Source organism: Fringilla coelebs (genome assembly GCF_963513975.1).
Source record: "Fringilla coelebs genome assembly, chromosome: 7".
Classification (NCBI taxonomy): Eukaryota; Metazoa; Chordata; class Aves; order Passeriformes; family Fringillidae; genus Fringilla; species Fringilla coelebs.
The window spans coordinates 11,123,109-11,146,957 of record NC_140035.1 but is presented as its reverse complement, the minus strand read 5'-3'; the positions used below and the strand labels follow the sequence as shown (position 1 = coordinate 11,146,957).

The window sequence follows — 23,849 nt, the reverse complement described above, 5'->3', positions numbered from 1 at the left end:
TTTTGGTTTTAGTTGTACATTTGCAGCACATAGTTCACAGCCTAAATCTGTATCCATACCAGATTTCTGTTATGCATTTTGTGCACCTGCTCCTCGTTTCAGTACTGATTTGGTCACTGGTAAAGGTTTGGTCACTTTTTTCTTCTTTTTTTCCCTTCTTAACTAATTGGAAGTTGAAAGAATACATATTCATGAATAGGCATGCTAATAGTTACAAGAAGCATTTCTTGGATTCCTTGATCCACTTCCATTATAGCTTCTCAGAGGAGTGTGGGGCCTGCTGAGAAGAGATGACAGCAGTGTTTACTTATAGTGAGAGGTGTGTTAAATAAGCTCTTTTTTTCAGTTCTGTACAGAAGGGTTCTAGAAGGGATAAATTACAATTTTTTTTGTTTTCTAGCCTCAGAAGGTTTATTGGCCTTTGTGACCTTTTTCCCTGTGGCATGCTGAGGGTATCTCCTGGATTCACTCTGAAGGCCTGGTTGCAGCCAGCCCAAGCTAGGCAATTGGGGAATGGCAGGAATACATGGACTGGGAAAGGTGTATAGATGGTGTCACTTCTGGCTGCCCGAGGAATACTTATGGCAACTGTATGCCTCCCCAGAGGATGACCCAGAAGGGGTCTTGGTGCCAGAAGCAGCATAACAAAAAGTCTTGGTTGACTTAAGACCATGTTCCTATGGATCTGTAGGGATATCATGTTTTTATGAAATTGAGGAGGATTTTTCATCAGGAAGGGAGTGATGGTTTTTACAAGGCTTCACGAAGTATATCTTGCTTGAAGATCTGAGCAGACTCAAAGAAGACATTTTTTGAAGTGTGTTCAACACTGTTTTAAAGGGTCTTTGAGGTGCTGGAGGAAGCCTGGATTTAGCCCATGTCTCTTTAAACTGTGTAAACTGAAAGCTACTTTGTGGTTTTGCTGAGCTCTTGTCATCAAAAATACATTTGTTTTCAGATGCATAGTGAGGTTCACATATCACAGCTGAAAGTTCCTTGGGGAATGAGCTCTGTTCCTGTTCCTGCCTCCCAGCTTCCTCTGGCTGAATTGTGCCAGCCCTTGGGCACCCCCAGGGCTTTCCATGTTCCTTGGCTGGGTGCTGTATAAGGACAGTGGTGGCATCTGTCACATTTCTTAGTCCTGTTCTGGGATGGGTGCATGACGAAAATCAGCAATTATATTTGCATATGGCACTTTTGAGTATGTGCCATTTTGGGTGGGTTTGAAAACTCTTCTATGTGTAGGACTAATGGTGTTGTCCTGGTTGGTTTCTTAGTGAAGAAAGGTGAAAAGACAGAGGGTGCCATGGAGCTACATATGTCTTATTTGGTGCATTTTCTTTAGCAATAGGATTAGGGAGTCCTTGTTTAAATTCTAATTATCTTTAGAGATTTAATAAGACTGAAATTAAATGGGAAATTACTTCAGTGTGCTATTGGATGGACCCTTGTTGTTTACATGATTAAAATTAGCTACAATTTGTCACATGATGCTTGAGTGTTTATGTACATTTTGTGCCTTGAGTGTTTCATTTCCTGAGAACTGTAAATACAACCACACAGGACTGTTAGGATGTTTATATGTCTAACTTGAAATCAAAAGCTTATATGCTTCCCTGGGTCTGGTTCACCAAGGGGGTTTTATTAAGCTCCTAGTTACAAAGTGAGACCTAGAAGCAATATATGTCAGTCTTCATTATGTTCCCATATAAGCAAGAAGAGGCAATGAAGAATGAAGTATTTTATGATAGTTTACATTAAACAAACTGAATAGAATGGTGATATTTTTCATTAATTTTTGGAATACAGTGAACAGTTTTATATTGAATTTGAAGATGAGACATATTACTTCTAAAAGTGGAATGTAATCTATTTCTTGGTCCTTTTTTATAAAATTATATATGCTTATGTGGGTTGCATAGACAATCTTAGTAACTTTATTTTGCTGAAATTGAATTTACGCAGCAGTGTTATTCTAGTGATTACATTATGAAGTAGAGAGAAAGCTTCAATAATCAGATTCTGGTTTTAATCAAGATTGGCTTGTCCATTGACACCATGACAGTTTTTATCTGTAAGAGTAGGTATTCCTTTCCTGAATACCAAACTCTTTATTTTATTGCTGTCTCCTAAATCATGCGTCTTGGTTTCCTTCTCTGAAGACGTTTGATAGTTCTTTCTCTTCCACCTGAGAATTTTGAGATTAAATCCTTTAATGCAGTCTGACAAAACTGTCATGAATATTGAGTACAAGTACTAAATCAGACCTTACTGAGATACAAAAAATGTTCTTAATAACTGTTCTCCCTATAAAATAAACTACACATGATGTATAAACAGAACTGTGCATGGCAGCTTTCATGTTTGGAGTTCCTGGATTGTCACTGGGTGCTGCATGGTTACGCTGGTTTTGCTTTCAGGGGACCTTTGGGTACCTCTACCTCACATATAGGGTTACTGGGACATAAGGGAGGTGACTCCAAGTGAACTTGTTTTCTCCTGAGATTTTAGTCTAGGAGGTGTTTGTGAAATGCCTTTGGGTTTATTTTGAGAGATGTGAAAGTGGGTACAGAGAGAAAGCAGGTTGTCATTCTAGAAGTTGGTGAAAGCTTGAATGGCCAAATGAATCCAACAGGTGGGGAAGATTTACTAAAGTGTTTCCATTATTTCAGTGTCCTTCTCTGCCATTCAGGGTTTTGGACAATGTAAGTATAAATTGGAGCATGTTACTAATAACTTAGAAGAATTATTGCAGGTGTAGTTGCTGATAGGTTCCATTGTTAATATAGATGGATTATGTGAAGTAAATTTCCATGGTGGCACTCAGAAGAAAATGGGAGTTTTTGATGGAAGTATTCATAGTTCTGTCATACCACAGATATGTAACAGAAGGACAAAAGAGGTGACTTGTGAACCTTGAAAGTCTGAGAATTTTCACCTTTGGCAAAGAAATGCATTTTCATTCCCTTTTTGTCATGATCTCAGAAACAGACTTTTCTTATCTCAGATTCATGACTGCAAGATGAGTGCCCAGTATTTCAAAGTCACCAATTTGATAATTCACGTGCTAAGTTCAAGCGTAAGCCTCAGCTAAAAACATCTGGGATAAGACTTGGCTTAAGGCTGTAAGACTTTAACTTAGTGACATCAAGCCAAAAAGATTTACATGCTTCAACAGTAGAAGTTTTTAGGCATTCTGGCTTTGGCAGGTTAGTACAGCCTACAAGAAATACCCATGGGAAAACTTACAGATTCAAAAATGTGAGTAGAATGGCAAGAGAGCAAGTAAGAAAGGCAAGTGTGATGCAGAGATTAGAGAGTAGCCTCATAATAAACAACTGATTCTACTTAGTATTTATGGTGTTAGGATCCAGTAATTATTATTAGAGAGATACCTCTGCCTGAATTAAGGTGCAAATGAGACCATATGTCCAAGTCCGTAGTACAGATTTATTTAACATAAATGTGAGGTAGAGAGAGATAGAAATAAGAAAAAGAGAGGGAGAAAGGGAGTGGCAGATAACGTAGAAAGGTATCACTACCTGCAGATCCATACAACTTCCTGTTGGTCCTCTTCTTGTCTTCTCAGTGGTGGGGGTCCTGAGGTCACTCCAGACTTTCACCATTTATGATCTTAGCAAACAAAGGAATCAGTGCTCATTTGGCAACACGTTTTTTTTTATTCTATTGGTTAAATGATTCCCTCTATTCCAGTGTTAATTAGTCCCATATTCAGTCTTTCTCTTTTAAGTTGGTGGGCTTCCCAACTTAAATGGGTGGGCTATGGCCTCCACCTGCTGGACCCAGTCAGAACTTTCAGCCCAGTTTCTGTGTTGGCTTTCAGTGTAGATTCTTTGTGTTTATTACCAGTGCTCCCCCAGCTTGTTTTTCTCTTTCTAGTCAGATAATTGGAAAATAGTACCACCTTTATCTTATCTCAACTTCCCATCAGGTGGCATAATTTACTGTCCAAATTTCCAGAAATTCATGGAGTCATATTCAAGGGGGAGGGGTAGGATGGGGAGCTTGGTGGTCACAGATGAGCAGTTGCTTCTTCATACAGTTTGCCATAGTGGGCAAAGTCCTTAAAAGCTGTTCATGCTATTATGACCTTTATGTCTCTTAAAAATGGCAAAGGTTTTAACTCCAGCAAGAGCAGCAAGAAGCTCTTTGGGATTGAATGAAAGTTAAATGTGAACTTTGGGCTTCAGCTAAGAAAGGAGCCAGGGGAGAATGCCTTGACTCAAGAAGTTAAAGGTGCGTGTATTTGGTGAAAATGCAAGTGGTTGATGCACTTGAACCAAATACAAAAGAAGTATGAAGGAAAATACCTTCTTTACTGCAGTCTGTCTCTCTCATCCTGCAGTAGTAGACAGCTACTGCATGCTATTAATGGTCCATATTTCATTATCTTTTAAGTGATACTGATCCACACCTATCAAATCCTGTGAAAGGGATTAATTTTCCTACGCTAACAAATCTTGGAAGAAATGAGATGAAGTGTTGCTTTTCATGTGGAGAGATGAAAGAAGCAATTAGAGAGCTGAATATAGGTAAATCCCACTAGAGCAGGTATTTGATCAATTTGGTTTTACAAAATTTATTTTGATGAGTGCTGGTGTGCATATTTGTATAGACATACTTTTCCTCTGTATCATCAGAAGAGAAGAAAAGGAAGACTGAGCCAAACTTGGCTTCTGTTGCTAAATTTTGTATACTGTGGCTATATGAATGTTCACAGAGTGTTCGTGCAAGTGCTTCCAGAAGTGAGACTCATTAGAGAATTGATTGGCCCACCCTCCTTGGAGACAGGCATGCTGCAAAAGACCACTTGATACACAGTGATTAGCAACACAGAGTGCTTTAATGACGAGCTTTTGAATTGTATTAACTTGATGCTGCTCTGGTTCATCATAGCAATGGTAGCTTGATTCTTAGTAATGCTTCCCAGACCTCCTGCTGGGCCAGGTTGAGTTGAAAAGCGTCAATCGTGGCTGTAGATAGATGTCCTCTACTGGAGCTAGGTCTTTCTGTTGGGTGGGGTTCCACCCCAGCTCTGATTGCTGCCGTGTTTCCATACAGTCTCTTTATGCTGCTTTCCTATGCAGCATAGGTCTGCTGTGGCCTTTGCACTCTGCACAGAGGTCTTTGCAGCTGAGTTGGGGTACTGGGACAGCTGTTTAAACACCACATGGTGAAGCATATCAGGAAACTGCGTGCTTGATTTGAAAGAACTTTTCCATGGTGGAAAGTAAAATAATTCTGTTTGCATATAGCTCATGTGACAATAGTGATGGCCATGTTAGCTGGGGATAATGCTTTTGGGCTTTGGTGCACTGCACATACAAGCACAGTGAGCATGGGGTGATGGCCATAAACTCAAACACAAGGAGTTCCACCTCAGCCTGAGGAAGAAGCTTATGTTGTGGGAGGCAGAGCAGTGGAATATGCGGCCCAGAGAGGCTGTGGAGTTATGTCTCCTCACTGGAGACACTCAAAATCCATCTGCATGCATTCCTGTGTAACCTGCTCTGGGTCACCCTCAGCCTTGGCAGTGGGGTTAGACTAGAGGATCTCCAGAGGCCCATTGCACCTCTAACAGGTCTGTGATTCTGTATGCAACTTGATATACCTTGATGTTGGAAAATTGATGGATAGGGAAATAATTTACCAGTGTAAAATACGATCCCTTGCTTTTCTTATGCAGCTGCTAACACAGGCAGAGTTAAAGCACTGAAGCATCCCTGAACTGGGTCAGGACACACATAGGAAGATATTTTGTCAGCAGCAGCTTTTAGAAGTTCACTACAGGGGTATTAATACCAGGGCAGCTGTGCACTGATACGTCCCTTGTTGTATGGGTCACATGTTTTAACTACTCCTCATAACCTTCTCATGACCCAAGTTCTTTCTTATCTGACTGCTTCTTCTCTACTTCGTATCCAACCTGTCTTGTGGTATGCCCATCTTGTCCTTATATTTTCCTCTGTTCTCCACTCCTCTTGGTTGTTTGGGAATAGGAGAAGTTGGATGCAAGAAGCTCAAAGGAGTGAGATGGATGGATCCATCCTGTGGATGCATGAGAAGAGGGAGAGAAGGGGAGAGTGTGGAGCAAGGTAGTGGGTGAAGTATGGGATGCACAGATGCAGATTTAAGATTTGGAGCAAGAGGGCAAGAAGTGCTGGGAATAGGAAAGGTGGAGGAATGAGTTGAGTAGGTGGCACGGGGAAATGGATACTTTGAGGGGCAGTAGGAAATGGGACTGCCCCGGGGAGAGGGCAGATGCCTGCACAGCAGTGTAGGTCAGCAGCATGGCTTCTGTGAACTGTCTTGAGTGGCGCTTTTAAAACCACGAGCTGGGAATCTCTTGGGACACAATCGACCTTTTTGCCTTTTCTTACCTCCAACAAGATCCCGGTGTTTTGGCTCTTCACAGCCAAACCTCTGAACTCTGCCTGGCACTGTCTGTTAGACAAGGGGTGAATTGGCCCTTCCTTCAGCCGTGTGCCTCCCCTGAGGTGTGGGGGGCCGCAGCTCCTGCTGTGGCTCCCTGCAGGACTCTCCGGGCGCTGCTGACGCAAAGGAGGGCGGCTCTTCCTTCTTGTGTGGCTTTGGTGGTGACAGAGGTCTGGCCTCGTGATGGAGGCACCAGTGGGATGCAGAAGAGGATGTAGCCCCTCTGGCTGGTATCTCTCCACTTCTGGAAAGCCTTGTGGAATGGGACAAAAAGTGCTAAAATACTGTTTTGTTTTGCACTGCCTTGCTGTATTTTAAAAACATTGAAATTTTGCCAGTCTCCTTTTTTTGTGGGAGTTTTTCATAGTGTGGCATCCATGCTGCATAAAGATAGCTGGTACTAACTTCTAATGTGAATGACAACAATAACTTCTCTATTATCAAAGTCCCCTGGGCTTTCTCATAGGTTTTTATTATGGAAGTAGTCAAGTACTTAGGAAAGTTGTATTGCATTCATTTTGCTAGCTGTATGTTTATACTGTATTAATAATCCCGACCTATTAGTTTAGAATTCTGTTAAAAAGAGTAGATCAGCTGTTGTTCTGCAAAAGCTGAATCTATTTCCTTTAAAGAAAACTGAGGCTTTTCTTCAAAGAATTAGCATGATACATGTTTTTTCTATCAGAAGAAACTAAGTATGAACAAAGAAAGACCATTTTCACTTGGTACTGCTGAACTTACCACACTTTACTGATTTCTGAATTCTAGTAAAAGCATTACACAACTGCATAAACAAAATAATTTTTATTCATTATTTTCAGCAGATGTTTTTAGGAGTTAGTTTTGTGTTACGTTTTAGGTGTGAAAAACAAGTCTGAAGCAAACACAAAAATGTGGTTCATTATTCGTTAATAAAGTTTGAATATTTTCTGCATTGCTGATTTTTCACTTGTTTTTTTTTCTTCTGGTAAGAAATGCCTTGCTTATGGGAAAGGAGCCATGTGAAACAGGGGTATTTGCTTGCCTTTTCAGACTTACCAAACAGTGCATTCATAACACAGGTCTTGAAATAATCTTCCCTGTTGTGAAAATTTCTAGTCTGGCATTGTCAAATAAAAATATTTGATTTATATAAAATATTTGTTTAAAACCACCCAAGTTCCCAAAACCATGGTCAGTGCTGAAAAGAGCAGAAGTAAATTGAAGAAATACGTTTTGGCAGCTGTTTCATTATTTTACAAATTTTCTTGGAGACTGTTTGAATTCTTCCACTGACAGTGTGGTATTGCCTTAACTGAGCAGACCAAAGACATGATAAAAAATTCTTTAAGAAGTTTTTTAGTCATGATTATATGATTATATGTTATAAATCATATATTCCCAGCACCAGGGAAATTGTGGCTTCCTTTGCCTTTCTCCTAGTGGTGACATTCAGAGCCGTTCCATCACTTCCTGCCGTAACTTTGGTTTTTTAATGCTTCTTGCATGCATGTGCTAGTGTAGCTCTGTAGCTGTGCTGTAGCTGTAATTGTGCTGCAGGAGCTTGTGATCATTGCTCCAACTTCCTCAAAAGCTGTAAATTAAGCTTTCTCATGCAGATTTGTAGTAGAGAGGGTTTTTTAGATTTTTCCTGTTTTCAGAGCTGGAGATCTGTGACTCAGCCAGAGGGAATGATGTGTTTTGAAAGTGAGAGGTCTTCTGCTTTTTGCAAAGAATGAATGCTGGTGTTTTTCTGGTACATAGGACATCAAGTACAACCACAGTTAGAAACCTTTTTGTTTTACTTCTTTATTTGTTGATGAGAGCCATCCCTTTAAAATACTTGAGAAAGGTGGTGGTGTTATAAATTTAATTAATCACATGAACCTAAAGAATTGATCAGGACCCTTAAAAAATATGATGGGTTTAGGACTCATTATAGTGCTGCGAAAGATGTCTTTTAGAATGAACTATGCACCCTAAGTAGTGCCTGATGCATTTTAATGTTCAAGTAACAGTGAAACTGTTCACACAGAGAAAATTTGAAAGCTCACTTCAGTGACCTTTCCTATAAGTCACAAGACCTGCATGGATATTACATTAGTGAAGCTCTTGCTGCTCTTTATTTCCCCTGCTCACAGCAGGGAAATAAAAGGAAGAAACCTTGCACTTAGTGTCCTGCTTAGCAGATGCACTAGGCAGTATTTAATGGAGCTGCCCATCCTTGCTGCACGGTTGCTTCTCGATACTCTAGTTGAGGCAAAGCAAAATGCCTCTGTACTTCTTAAAAAGAAGAGTTTCATGCACCATTGAATGGTGTGAGTACTGTCAAGGTAACAGAACACCCTCTCTGGAAGATATGTGTAAGAGGGATTGCTTTTGCTCTCTATTGCCACAGGTAAGGCTCTGTAGTTAGTGGTAACTGAGCCTGCTGTGCATTTGGGAGTCCCTGAAAGGAGTGGAAAGAGAAAAGAAAGTGCTTCCCTCCCCTTGTGTGGTGCTGTAAGTGCTTAAGTTGTTGATGTTCATTCAGGAGAGTTAGAGCAAAGGCTTCTTGTTGTGCACTTTCTGTCAGCTTGTTAGGGACATCCTTTCTTTAGCTTCAGAGTTAGTGAGGAGGTTTAGCCATTTTTGTTAATTGCTCTGCATCTCTCTCTATGTACACACTAGCACGTGCTATTATGTCGATTTAATTTTATCAAATAGCAAAGATGGATTCAATGATTCACTTGAATTTTCATGTTTTATTAGATACTGGTGTTGAGAGGAGAAAGCAGCTACCTGTGGTGAGAGAAGAAAGAACAATTCAAACAAGTGTTTGTTAACGTCACAGATTTAGGAAGTTCTTAAATAGCTCTTATTTGTTGTATCCCAGCACTGCACTCACCTCAGGTGAAGAGAAAACCTGATTTAACAGACTTTCTAATACTAATGGTGACACTGGCTCCTGTTTCTCTGTGTTCATAGCCTGAATAAACAAGACAGAGGGCAGGGGGAAACAGAAGGGAAGTGGCCTGCCCAATTTCATATGGCCTGTTGGGAGATGCAGGTCCTGCTGCCCCAGGCCTGTGCTCTCTTCTCTCAGTGATTAGCATTAGGAGAGGTTCATTGCACTTGGATTAATTGCAGATAAAAGGGATGCTTTCTGCAGTAAAATGTGTAATAACAATAATTGGCTAAAATAATTGGTCTCCTTTGAAACCAAGAAACGTGTTATTAAAGAATAGAAGATATTCTAATAGAAGGTCTAAAACTGATTCTAAAATCGTCGTTTTGATCTTCAGGCAAATACCATTCAGCTCAGCACTTTGTTTATCTGTTCAGGCAAAATGTCAGCCTCTGGATTACTGAATAGAATTTACAGCACTTGTATAAACTTGCAATGCAGATTTCTAATTTACATATTTTGCCTTTTTTCCCCATTGTTGATGTTAAACTGTTAGGATGCTTCAAAATCCTTCACTGCCATGTGGCAGGAGGCTTCATTACTTGTAAGCTACTTTTTGTATATCTGAAAGCTTAGATTAAGTATGTTCAGTTCTTCAAACCAGGACTTTTTTATTTACAGTACCAGACTTTTAAATCGCTGCACAAATTCAGAAATACTGCTTTGTATTTACATGTGTAGTGTGTCACCAACCATAGTTAAATCTCTGGTAGTGGAGCCAACTCTGTAAAGAATTTGCATCATTAAGTCTGTAATAACTAAATGTATAGGAGTAGAGAGCAGGAGAATTAAGTGATACTTTCCTTGACACATTTTTGGAGATTAATTACGTACTTGCCTAATATGCTGGGATAATGTTAAAAACAGTATAGGTCCACTGTTCATGTGGGCTTGGCTTCATCCATGCAAATGAGATAAAAGCACCCTGCAGCCTCCTGACGTGGTTGTTTTAGCTTGTTGTTCTTTCTAACAGGTGCAGTCAAGTTCTTGTATCTAGAGTAAACAGAAAAATATGGACTTTAACATGCTTTAATGAATGTTGGGGAGAGGTGTGTGTGGAGAAGAATAAAAGTAACTTAAGAACAGTATTTGCAATACAAACCAGAAGCAAGCCATGCATTTAGAGTATGTACTTAAGTGTCTTGGTTTCCTTACAATTGAGGTGTGCATAAAAAAAGATGCGGCAGCTCAGGAATTGCAGAGTGGTTGTGTCATTGCTGTAATAACTCTCAACTGTATTCTGTTTAGTTTAGTTCCTCACAATTATGTTCTGTCAGCTTCCATATCTGTTTTAGTGGTTATATGTGTTCAGTTACCTCCCTCGTGATGAGTGTCTTCATTGTGAAACACCTGACAGGCTAAATTTTGTGCTTTGAGTCTCTGAGCTATATCGTGGTTTTTTACAAAATTCTTAACTAACCTCAGAATTTGGGAGGGATGTGCTCCTTACAAGAATGCACATGATGATGTTTATGCAGAGTGCATGTTCCTCATCTGAGAAGTAGACTGGAAAAAAGAAAGCATGTGTATTGGTCTCATGCTTTCAGTTTGCACACAGCCTTGCTATGTCTGTCCAACAAGTGGGAGCAGGAGAGATTACTTTGTCTTTGGGTCAAATCTGGCTGTTGTTACCCCTGTCTTCCTGATTTGGCAGGCACTTCCCTGTGGTTCCCCCCATGAGTGGTGATGACACTTCTGGGATGTTGGCTCTACTGAAATTTTGACCCTGATGAGAAAGTTTGCCCAAATCACAGGAACTATTTTACTTCAACTTGTTGTGTTTGTGTTCAGAGTTTGCTTTCTCAGATTTAAATTTTGCAAGTAAATCAATTTATATAGAAATGTCAAGCTCCTGCTGATAGCCTTGCTGTTAACTGTGCAGCAACTGCTGACAGATTCTGTTGCAACAGCTGTAAGATACTATGAAGAGAAATTGCCCCTCTGAAGACCATTGCCTCCTACGTCTACATTTCAAGAAATTTCTAGTACATATTTCATATGAGTGTCCCAGTCTCTGCCAACTGTTTGTCAGACAGAAATTGGAGCAGTGTCAGGTGGAATCTGCCCTGCAGTCCTCCACTGAAAGGTGGAACTGGACTGTGTTGTGGATTAGTACAGGAAAAGATCTTGTGCCCTAGACAAGACTGAGGGTTGAAATGTAGCTCTGGGTTTAATTTATTTCAGATAGGTTCTGTGTGATAGCATTTGGTTCTTATATTTTGATGCCAGAAGGATGCTGTCACCTGTCTCGCAGAATGTTTAAATTGAGTTAGCTTCATTTTCAATCAGAAAAAAAAAGTACTCAGGTCCTAAATCTTTCCAGTTGAGATTGGGATGCTGTCTTGGCAGTGCCACATAAAGGCAGGGAAATGAATGGAAGCACTTGGCTTCAGATTATTTTAAAAACAGAGGTTTAAAATGGGGCAATAACAGAAGCATCAGCATCAAGTACTTGGGGAGAAAGGGAGGTTCAGGTTATGCTTAATAGCACCCAATGGTAGAAGCAGCAATTAATAGCACCAATGTTATCTCTGTAATTTTGGATTAGCTACATACGACCTGGTAGCTGTTCTCTCTTGCATTCAGTGTTTGTATTTCCCAGTTCCCAGTTTTTATTGATGCTATTCTTGAGAATGTATTTATTTTCCATTGAGTTTCCAAACACAATTTATGCCACTCTGCAATCAAGTGCCTTTGTGGAATCCGAGGCAGGCCCAATATACTGACTTTTCAAGTTTATTCCATGTGTTAGCAGAAAGACTGGGACCACATCTCAGCTATGAAGTATTTTTACATCAATGAAAAGGTTCTTTTTTTTTGAAAATTGTATTGCTTGGTGCAAGGATGCCTCTTCTGAAAGAGGATTGCCATTTATCCTCCTTAAATGGCTGTAATCAATTTGGCAAAGAGCAGGCACAATGCAAGTTTTATTCACTGTGTTTAGTAGAAAGCAATTTTTTTGGTACTTTAATCATGGCAAAGATAATTGATGTTAGGAGAGTAAATATTGCAGCTATTAGTATATTTTTTCTAGAATTAGATTAAAAATCCAAAGATTTCTGGAGGATGGTGTGTGTGTGCAGTGCTTTCAGGATTCCCTGATAAAGCGAGTTGTTTAAGTAAGCCTTTTCAAAATTATAGCTAAATGTATAGGGATATATTATAAAGGGAGAAAAACAGACCCATTATATGAAACAGAGAATTGGTATCCAGCAAAGAAACCCATTTAAAAATAAAGCTTGAGCAATAAGGAGGGCATTTAAACAAGACATAAAAACAATTCCAAGGCCAGAGAAAAATTGTGGAAGACGTGGAGCTCAATACTTTACTTACTGAAACTAAATGTAAAAGTTGGTTTTTATAGATTAATTTCATAGAAGGAACCATCCAGGACTTGTGGTTTTTTTTGTAAAGAAGGGCAAATAAGAACTTTGAATTTGCTTTAAATTGGGAGGAAAAGCACAATTTAACAGTGAATTGTTGAAACAGCTAATGCAGGTAGTGAGTTTTAAATTTCCTGGTGTGTGTGGACCAAGACAGACTTTTACATTCTATTTTCTCTTAGCTAGATATGTTTTAGTGAGCATGATGGGGAAGCTTCAGTTCAGTGTCAGTAGGAACAATTTGCGCTTTCAGCCTGGTCTTCAAAAACTGAAAAAGTGCTGGAGGCTGATGTCACATGTTTCTACTCAGAGCCTTGCTGTACTTGGTATTTGTGAGAACTCATTTTAGTATCTGCAGGGGAAGTTAGGAAACCCCTCAAATGTTACTGTATCTAAGAGCAGGGTGTGTGAGCTGTATGAGGGAAATCACTGCTGCCATGCCAGGGGAAGGCCTGAATCCAACAGCCTTTCCTCTGGCCAATCTTCTACTACAAAAAAAGGAGGAAGGTGAAAACTTGTCTGTTCTGCCCATCCAGCTTGGATTTCCCCTAGGATGAATGCTTCAAACCAAACTCAAACAATGGGTGCCATGTGTGTGATGCTCTGAGCTAGAAGAGGCTGCTTGCAGTGCTCTGTAGCACTAGTGTCGAACTGGGGGAGCTGCTGTGCTGGGCTCAGGTGGGGGATGCTCAGGAACAAGTTAACCACATTCTCCTGGTGAATCACAAACTAATGTATAAATTGTTGGAATGAGGACAACAGCATCGTTTGTAAGGTTCTTATTAAACTGGGCATAATAATTCACTCGTTGGGTTACAAGTCAGTAATGTGGCGTGTGGGGGAATGCATTTTCTTTTCATATACCTTGAAAAGCATCTTGAAAGTAATGCATGCTGGAGGAGTTGTGGGGGATGAGCACCCACATCCTGAATGCTCTTGCTTGATGTTGATGTGAGGGAGCTGAAGAGCAGCTGGCTGCCTCTGGCAGCTGCTGCCCCCACATTCCAGCATGGTGGGGTTCTGCTTCTGCTCTGTGTTGGGCTGTGGGTGGTGGGGGATTATGTCCTGAGAGTTTAAGTCTGTAATAGTGGCCAGAGTTTGGAGACAGTTGTTTTAAAAAGAAATACGAAATAGCAAATGCAGCATTGACTGCTGAAGTCATAAAGCAGATGGTGTTATGAGCCACAGGAGGGTTAAACAGTTGAACAATATCGACTGTTACACTCATAAATGATAATTAAAACATCCTTTTTATTACCAACTCAATTTCTGCCGCTAGCTTGGACTTTTCGGTTGCTGTCAGTGAAGTTTGGCTGTTCTGAACAAGGCCATAGTTAGCTCTACAGCCACTGCCACCTGTGGGGCCCAGAAACCTCCTGCAACAAGAGGATGGGAGGAGCAGCTAAGAGACAAGATGTATAGAACACAAGACTTCACCCATTGTCAGAAAATCTTGTTTAAAGGAATTTCTTCGCCTTCCAGCCATGTGTCAGAAACCTCTGATAGAAAGAAATAGAAACTGAATGATGGATTTTAAGAAGGTGTACCCCCCTCCCTCCCTCCAATTTCTGCTTGCATTTACAGGGTAGAATTAATGAAGTTAATTACATCTACACAAAATCTCTTGGATGAGTGAATTACTTAGATCTTTTAAAGTAGAGACATAATTTTCTGCAAGGTTCACAGGCTGTTTTTCAAGCTTGGTTGGTTGCTTTGGTTTGTAGTCCCCATGATGCATGGTTGCTATCTTAAGCACTCTGGGGTGCACCTTTTAGAGTAATACAAGCTGTCAAATTCAATGTAGCAACAACTGCAGCATTCAAAACAAAAATACTGAAATAAATAAAAAGACTGGTTTCTGACAAAGATGAAAAAGAGTTAAAATATAAAGCAAAATAACAGGGTGAGGTGCTTAGAGAGTAAAACTATATTGTGTAATTAGCAAATAAAATGTCTAATATGCTGCTTGTCTGACAATCTTTTGTTCACTTTGGTGTCATCATTTTCAACATACAGCATTAACTGAAGGAATTTGCAGGAGGGTTTACATGTTAAGGTGGAACAGTAAAAAAGGACAAAGAATAATCTGGGTAATCAAAACATTTTAAAGAAATACCTTACAGTAAATAGTATTCAAGATTAGGACTTCAAAGAATGAAGAGATCAGGCATACATGATTGTGAAGCTTTAACAGATAATTTTACTTTAAAATTATCTGACATATGAGGTTGACATTAAAGATAGGCCTGAATTTAAAGCTGGAGGCAAACTTCAGAATCTAATTTTTTTTTACCAAATTGCATGTTGGGGGTTTTTTTTAAAGGAAATTTTTGTGCAGATTCAGTTTAAAGCTTTCTTGGTTTGTATATATTTTGGTTTAGGGATTTTTCTCTTAAAAATTAGAAATCAAGTAGGAGTTTTTAATATGGAAACACTCATTTTATGGCCTGTGTTGATTTAAATTTAAATTTCTGTTTCTCATTTACAGCTGCATCCTGGGCTTGCCCCTGGCTTGCACTTCAAGCAGGGCCCCATGAGCAGCACCCTCCCTGCTGTCCTTGTCCTTGTGTCTCTTGAAAGGCAGAATGCACTGTGTTTTGTGAAATGTAGTTCAAGAAGAGCCTAGTTTACATGGAAAATAAGGTGGTGTGTACATTACTAGAGCCTCCCTGAAAAATTTCGATTGCATTTCCTAATGGAAAACTTCAGGTTTTTCAGATAAAAGATTTGTATTTCAATTTTTCCATCAATAAAATTCCAATCCTTGCTGCATACAAATTTTCATGATACACAAAAGCAGTGCTAACAAAGATTAATTTGCCAGAAGAAAAGGCAGAAGCAGCATGTATGCAATGCAGATATGCATAATTGCCCCAGCACAGCACAGGCAGTATGGCAGTGTGGAGTTAAATGTCGCATGAAGACTTGTGATGGCCTAGCAAACACAGGAACATGAAGGTTTTGAACAGCCATATTAAATGGGAATTTATTTAGGGCTCTCTGAACACACTTGATAAACCAGTTTAACAGCAGCATTTGCTGGTTGAGCACAGTCAAGCAACTAAGCTGGGGGAGGTATTGGGAAATCCTACCAGGAAAGAAATATTTTTGGTTGACAGTACTTCTTCAGGGCATCAGGGATGTGAAGTGTCCTTTGGAGTCACATCACTGCAGCTGGCATTCCTTGTGTTAACAACTGGGCCTTACCAAAGGAAGTCTCACTTCCATTTCAGAAAACCTGCAGCTTAACATACTAACTTATTTTTGTTTGTTTTGGGCTATGCTGGTTGATAGAGAAGCTTACCTTAGGTTTGGTTAGTGCAGTGTCCAACACCAGGAGCTGCATACCCGTGAATGAGGTTCATTAAGAACTGTCACAATATGAGCAAAATTATATCTCACCCAGTAAAATCACATTTTAGTAAAATACCTGGAGACAAAATATTTAATGCAACTATTGCTTGAATTGTGCTGATTACAGGAGTCACTAACAGGAGGAACACTCCTCTGAAGATAGGCAGCTTTAGAAAGAATCAAAGTAGTTTGTTTGATAGGTGACTTATCATACGACAGGTTCTTTTACCATCTGTATTTTGGATAATTACTAGTTTGACCTAAATGTTAGAGGTATTGCATGTTTGTCATCATTAATAATTTTTATTATATTCTACTAAGAACATGAAAGCCCTTTATTTTCTATTTATTACTGTGAAATTGTTTTGAAATTTACAACTTCACAGATGCAGACTCTTTCTGTGGATTTTAATTTTGAGTATTTATGATTTTGGTGTTTTGCAAGATTCTGCAGCTTAAGCCCCTCAGCTGTCACTGTTCTCTGCTGCTGATGGAAACACCTTAACAGCAGCAAACAAACTGCTGGCAAAAGGAATTGCAGCATGAAGATAAGGTTGTTTCTAATCTAAGCACTTCTCAGTTGAAAATTGCACAAGGGAAAAACATATTCAAAGAATCAGTCAATTGTGGCTTTTTTCTAATGTATGATATTTACAACCTCTGACAATTGGAGCTGAGAGCAGCAAAAATCTGCCCTAATTGCAAGGACTGCAAAAAAATACTCGCACTTTTTTCCCCTGAATAAATGGTTGTTTCTTTGGGATGAAATACATATCTGCATTATGAAAGAAAACAATAACAGTGCTGTGTCTGTGCTCGTTAAGTGGTTGGAGAAGAATGAACAAGTCCAGATTTTTCTTTGCGTCTGCCCAGATTTCAGATAACACAGTAGAGCATGTTCCCCAATGCCTCTAATTCCAAAGGGAATATTGTGCATTTTGATGATATTTTTATTACTACTTTTCACTTTCAAGAATGTCTGTAAAGATTTTGGATGCACTCCTGTGCGTTACTATGCCAAGAATAAGCTTTTGTTATTCTGGAGTGTAAGTGTAGAAAATAACTCAGGATTTCAAAATGTGTCTGGAATTTATATCAGCACCAAAGTGCTTATGATTTGAAAGAAACGTGTTATTCCTGTGAGACTGCATGTAAATATATATATATATATATATGTATATAAGCAATGTTTCTTTTGCAACATTACTGATTTAACTTGTAAAATACTGTTATTTTTTCATCTTAGGTCTGAGGGTAACAGTGTTGCTAACATCATCCCTCATGGTATTGGGAGCTGGCCTGAGATGTGTTCCAGTTTCAGACCTAGAAATTAGGAAAAAGTAAGTGAATTAATTATTTTTAATACACTTATTTTATTCTTTCTGCTAATATAATTTTTGCTGCTACTACAAAGAAATGTTACTACCAATTTTCTGTATCAAGTTGATATACCAAATGTTTGTTGTGTGGCCATGGGTTTACATGCTTCTTTGCTTCTTAAATGGATTTTTCTAGTCCTTCTTCTCCATAGTATCTGAAGATCAGAAAACCCTTTACAAGCTTTAGTTAATTTAATCTCACCCCATCCTGCATAACTAATATTAATCTGCTTTGCAAATAAGGAAGTAGAGATTTAGTGAGGTTCAGAAACTGGCCCAAGATCACACAGGGAGCCATGCCTCAACCCCCAAAAATAAGTAATTTGTATGCAAATGCTAAATAATTAGTTCATTTTCTCATAGTGAATGTATGGGACCATGCCGTGAGGCAGATGAATTTGTGCAAAATGGCTTTTTTCATGTAGTCTCTTCCAGTCCATGTTTCAAAGTAGCCTTGTACTTTTTCTGCAGTGAAGTGATTTTCTGCTGTACACATGCCCTTTACAAATTTGTGATAGAAACATATTCCTTTCTAAAAATCCCACAAACCAAACAATTTAATTATTCAATCAACATATCCTGAATCTAGGAATCATCAGTAAGTACAGCAGCACTGCTTGTTTTTTACAGCCAGGGAACTTGGATCACTTGTTCACTTAACTTTCTTTTAGTGTGAAGGAGGTGGGAGTATGCAGGCATTACTACTCTTTACTGCTACTTTGAAAAAGCAGCAGCACTGGTTCTTTGCTAGTTATGCTTGCATAATATGTAAACACTAAGGAAAGATCTTACAAATAAAATGGTTTATGTGGGTTGGGTTTTTTCCCCCTTGAATTCTAGTCAGTTTGAATTCTGCCATGCAGTCTTGGTATTACTTCAGCAAGTTATTTGGGTTTGGGGTTTTTTGGTTTTGGTTGTGTTTTTTTTTTTTCCCCTTAGTATTGTTTAACCTGAAAATCAGCTTGGACACCTTTTAATCTTAGAAAGAAAACGTTCGGTGTGAAGTTGAAAGCCAATGACTGGGTACCATGGCTAAAACAAAGAAGGAGGTTCAGAGAGAGAATGTAAAAAACAATGAATTGTAAAACTAGCCCAGATAAGTAAACTAAGAGCAGAGTAGGGCGTTGCAATTTCAGTTTGTAGGTGCTTAGTGAGCATATAAGGAAGCACTCAAAGTGCTCCCGATGTTGGTTTGACAGGGTCTCCAAGGACTCTGTGAGCAGAGCAAGCTGCACTAACCATATTGTGCTACTCTTCACAGTGACCCATTTGAGAAAAATGTACTGTTTGGGTGGCCAGGAAGAGCTGTCCTTACTTTACCCTTGGTTTTCATTTTCTTAAAATGTCAAGGGGTGCTCGACATTCAGTTTGTTCATTCTCATCAGTCTTGGGTTAAATATCAATAGCTTTTTAATGGGACACGTGGCTTAAATGCAATGAAATGTGGTGTTTTGTGTAGCTTTTCATTTATAATGTATGCCAGAAGACATGTGCTGCCCTAGGATTTACCAAAACAAGGATGATGACTATAAATACCTGAGAAGATGAAAACTCCCAGGTGAGATTTGGATGTGAGGTATCATTTGGGAGTGGGAAGGAGAGTTTCCAGCTTTAAATAAGATTTTCCAGGGTAGCTGCAGAAAGCAGGCCTAGGAAACCAATGAAATACATAACTAAGGAGAAACATTCAAGGAAGAGAGAAAGGCTTTGGACTCTATAGAGTCTGATGAGTGAGATGTATAAAATGTGATGTTAAAATTTATTGAAAACTATATAGGGGAAAAAACAGTATGAGGAGAATACTGATGGAAAAGGTTAATAGTTTCATATATTCATGCTGTGAAAATATGTATCATCTCCTGCTGAAACTTAGAAATTTGCCTACTTATCCTACTCCCAAAAAAGAAATTTGCCAGAATTGTGGATCTACATGAGGAAGTAGCTTGATCTTTTACACAGTTTGATTAAAAAATCTACCAAGAACTCATTATGGGCACCTGTGGGAAGCAAAAGAACAGTTTTCAGTGAAGTTTCTTGAGACTTTGTAAATAATTGTACAGACTGTGTGATGCTATACCATGTAACTTCCATTGTTTTGTGGGTTAAGGCTTAAGGCCAGTTTTCATCCATTCTTTGAAGTGTGATGCCAAAGAAAAATAATTTTTTTTTGAGACGAGCATTATTGCTTGATTCATTAGCCACAACTGGCTGAGCACCAAATGATGCACTTATTCTCAATGTGTCTATGTGTTAATACAACAATTTGAATGTTACAGAGCCTGTCAGAGGGACAAGATCACATGCAAGCTAATTGGAAGCCAGTGTAACAGGAATTTCTTTAAATGCTTTTGTGTGTTTTGTAGTGTGTTCCTTCAGTCTGAGAGTAATCTGTGGGAATATGCTGAAGATTTCCATGGGACAGTGCTGAGTTAATATACATAAAATTATAAGAATGTTCATGAGGTTTGTAGGGCTTAGATTGGGGGTTTTGTACTTTGTAGCAGTCTCTGCTCCCTAGGCTCTTGTGATTAACATTAAGGAGAGCTACTAAAGCCCACCACCTATCAGAGCAGGCATAGACATAAAGAAATCACTGTTAAGACTGGCATTAATCCTGGCTGCTTTATCCTCCTTATCTCAAACAGACCTGTAATATCCAAGTGTGTTCTTAATCCCCTTTCTAGTCCAAAATTATTCTTTTGGTTGTAGTATGTAATATCAGACTAAGACCATGCCTAGTCATCCAAATAATGTTTTAAACACAGACCTTAACCTCTCTTTTCAGTACATTTGATGCCTATGCATATGAGGCAAAATTCAAGTTGCACATTTCATTGTGTCTCTTGAAGCAGCTGTGAATTTTCTATGGTGAATTTTTGCTCTCTGCCAGTGTGTGACCTAAACTTGTACTGGAAATCCATGCCAGAACTGCATAAATTCAGTGCAGGCAAAGTGGGAGTACATGGTGAAAATGTTAAAGTGTGAACTTGCATGTCAGATGGAGGATCCATCCTTTAAATGGACTAATAAGTCCCTCTCAGGTACACATATGCTTTTACCTGTTTCTCTCCCAGCCCAGTAATCTATGAGGTTAATGAGTCTATCATACAAGGACATTAGAAATAATTTTTCTTAAGTACCATATGCTTCTGGGTTTGTCACATGTGCCAGATATATGACAGTAAATTTGATCCCATATTTATTATTCCTTTTTAAATGTTATGAAAACTTCATTTGCCACACCTGTTTATTTAGTTCACAGTTAATATGCATTATATAGAACATAAAGGAAAAAAAGATGTTACCAAATTGTACCTTTCCCGAATCTTCTTCCCTTCCCTGGAGGTTACCAGAACATCACAAATGATTTTTTTCCTGCATTTTGTCCATTCCTTTCCTTTCTGACACTTGCTTGTCACTGAGTAAATATTTTCATTGGACTCTTTAGGATTTGATTATTTTATCTTGACCATTAACATTAATTGGAGGCCATTTTTTTATAGACTAAATCAGAGTTGTTTTTTCTCCTCCACATAGCACTATATATTTACCTTGTATTCTGTGTTTAGGAATAGATTTACATACATCTTATGTCTTAAATCTAGGCAAAAAGCTGTATGAGCTGAAATGTGTAAAAGAAGGAAATAAAATTAAGAAATCAGCCCACAGCCATAAAACTTTGGCTTTTAAGACTGATTGTGTGATGTAAGATTTCTTAAAATGTTTTGAAAGGCAGGATAATTAAAGACATGGAAGTAAAGGATGTAACATAATTTGTCATTTGTATCGAACACATTAATTAAGCAATTTATTAGAACTTACACTGTGGGCTGGTAGTGTTTGTCCTTCACATTAGATTTCACAACAGAGAAGCAGTTATTGAGGACCTTGAATCATGGCAGTGAGAGGATGCTCCTTGGCAGTAAGTACCATTAAAATGTTTGTTGGGAATCCAGCAAAATAGCACAGAGAATTACAGTGGAAACAGAGTGGTTGTTTACACAGTCATTTATAGGAGACACACCAAAAGCTGGTAGATCCTGTAAATGGGTCTTTTTGTTAATATTAACAGTTCTTGGGATTTTGAATATTTCTCTTTTACATATATTGTTGTGAACTCTTTCCTTTACCAAATTTGAAGATTGACTCTTAGCAGATCTTTGGTACATTTTGGTTCTATTAGCTAGTTGCAATGTAGTTTGTATTTTACTCTTGTTAGACTGACCCTAAATAATTCCACATTTTCCCCTTTTCTGTTGCTTAAAGCCTAATGAATGAATGGGATCATCTAATTATCTGTATTTTCTGATCCTAAGGCTGCCATAAGCCACCATTCTTATGCATGAAAAATGCAAAGGGGCATCTCAGAAGAGGTTATTTCAGTAAAGGAAAGACATACTAGGATTCCTATATTCTCTGGTAATACTGAACACACTTCTGTGCTCAAAAAAACCCGAACAGTGCAAATTGAAGCATCTGTGGAGAAGAGGAATTAAAGTGTTCTAGGGAATGAGAAGAGCCTGTTAGGAGAGGAAGGTAGACAAATCAACCTGTAAGGAATAAAGACAGAGTGTGCTGAGTGTTTTGTGCTCCCTACCTCACTGGGGAAGAGAAATGAAAAAAGGATTTAATCTAAAGTGAGGGTCTGGGAGTAGGAGGATGAATAAACATACCTGTTTGTGTGCTGTAGCTCAGCAAGCAGAGGGGGAAAACATTAAAATTGAGCACTTGCCTGGTGCTTTTGGTGCTGATTTGTGCTGCAGTGCTAGGAGAAGGCTGAGCTGGGTTAATCCATGGCATCAGAAAAATAGGAAAGTGGGGAAAAAAGGAGACAGGTCATTCATGTGTAGGTTCACATGGGGGATCCTTATTTTTTATGCCTCTGTAATGTAACAGTTTGTCTTGTTTTTATTACTTCCATCAGCTTCATCTTGTACACAGGGTTTATTGTTTAACCTCTGTTCCAAAGCCTTTGTTTTAGATTAGAGGTCCTGTATTCTTAAGTGGTTATGATTTTTTCCAGCTTTACTTATTTGTTGATGGTAGTGGGGGGTGATTTAGTTTCCCTCTGGCTGCCAGTGGTCCCGCCTGCCACTGCTCAGGCCACATGTCCTGTGATGCACCTCCTGATCAGCTTGGGAGGCAGCCAAATTGGCTTCTCCTTCAGCTAGATCAGCCCTTGTGGAAAAAGGAGATGACTTGACAGCTCTGGTCATAAATGCTCTTTTTCTTTTGCTCCTGTCCTGGACTTTGGCCATGGTACTGTGGGTGTCATCCACCTGCAACCAGCGTGCCTGCTGAATTAGCAATTTACAGAGCCTCTGTAAATTCTTGGAGTACATAAAAATAATCTCAGAAAGGGCTTGGTATTGCAGCAGTATTTACTGGGCAGCACTTCTACAAGGTCTCAGTTAGTGCAAGCCTGTTCTGGAAGGGAAGAGAATTTATATTCTCTGTGGGATATTTAGCTTTATCTCACATAATGGCAGGTGGTATCCTTAACTGTAGAATGCTTTTAATTTTTTAATCATACTGAGCTCTTTGCCTTAGTTTGTGACTCATATTATGGTGGCTAATTTCTGTCCTTAAAGAATTCATATTAATCGAATTTATACTGAAGTTGTTGTGTTATAATCAAAACACCCTCTTGCTTTTTCACTCACTTAAGAAAAATTATTCAGGAATATTTAAATAGGTCTTGTTTATCCCATTCCTTAATTTGCTACATCTCCTGTACACTCCTACTCTTTTACTAAAAAATCCTACTTAGGACCTCTTTTGTACTAAGTAATCTTAATCAGCTTTCTCCCACAGCAGCCCAAATAGCAGCCAATCCTGGTGCACTTCCCTGATAATTTTTTTCAGTATGTTTTGCCTCATTAGCCCATAATGTAATTGCCTACTTCATGTTTACAGTGTTGTGTACTTTGGGTCTGTTTGTACTTGATGAGCATGTCCTCTATTAGTGTTGCTTTAAATATTTCTTCTTTCAGTAATGGGTTTGTGGAGTTGGTTAGTTTTAAAAGAAAAACAAGAAAACAGAACTTAATAAAAAAGCCCCTCAGCTTTGACTTTATGTGCCCTTATTTTTCAAACCTGGATAAAGTGAAGAAGCACCCCCCACAGGTGTGTGACAGGTGTGATGGCTGCACAATAACACAGTGTGAGGACACAAGGGAATTTGTCACCACAGTGCCAGGGGATCTCACTGTACACCCACCTCATCCCTTTCCTCTGTCAGGATGTGTGATAGACACCTCAGGCTCTTTGCCTGAGATTGCTGCTTCCTCTCCTTGCAAATACTTGTCTCTCTCAGCAGGCTCACAGTAATAAGTTTTGGAGTAACTCTGG

The 23,849-nt window shown here is 39.0% G+C and overlaps 1 protein-coding gene across 1 annotated transcript in view; it reads left to right on the top strand.

The window, feature by feature from the left end:
- Positions 1-23,849, top strand: part of SLC49A4 (solute carrier family 49 member 4) — a 64,516-nt gene that overhangs the window by 2,768 nt on the left and 37,899 nt on the right. Inside the window, exon 2 of the mRNA XM_084208950.1 lies at positions 17,366-17,459. Within this exon, the coding sequence (XP_084065076.1) occupies positions 17,366-17,459 (94 nt within the window). The remainder of the gene's footprint in view (positions 1-17,365; positions 17,460-23,849) is intronic.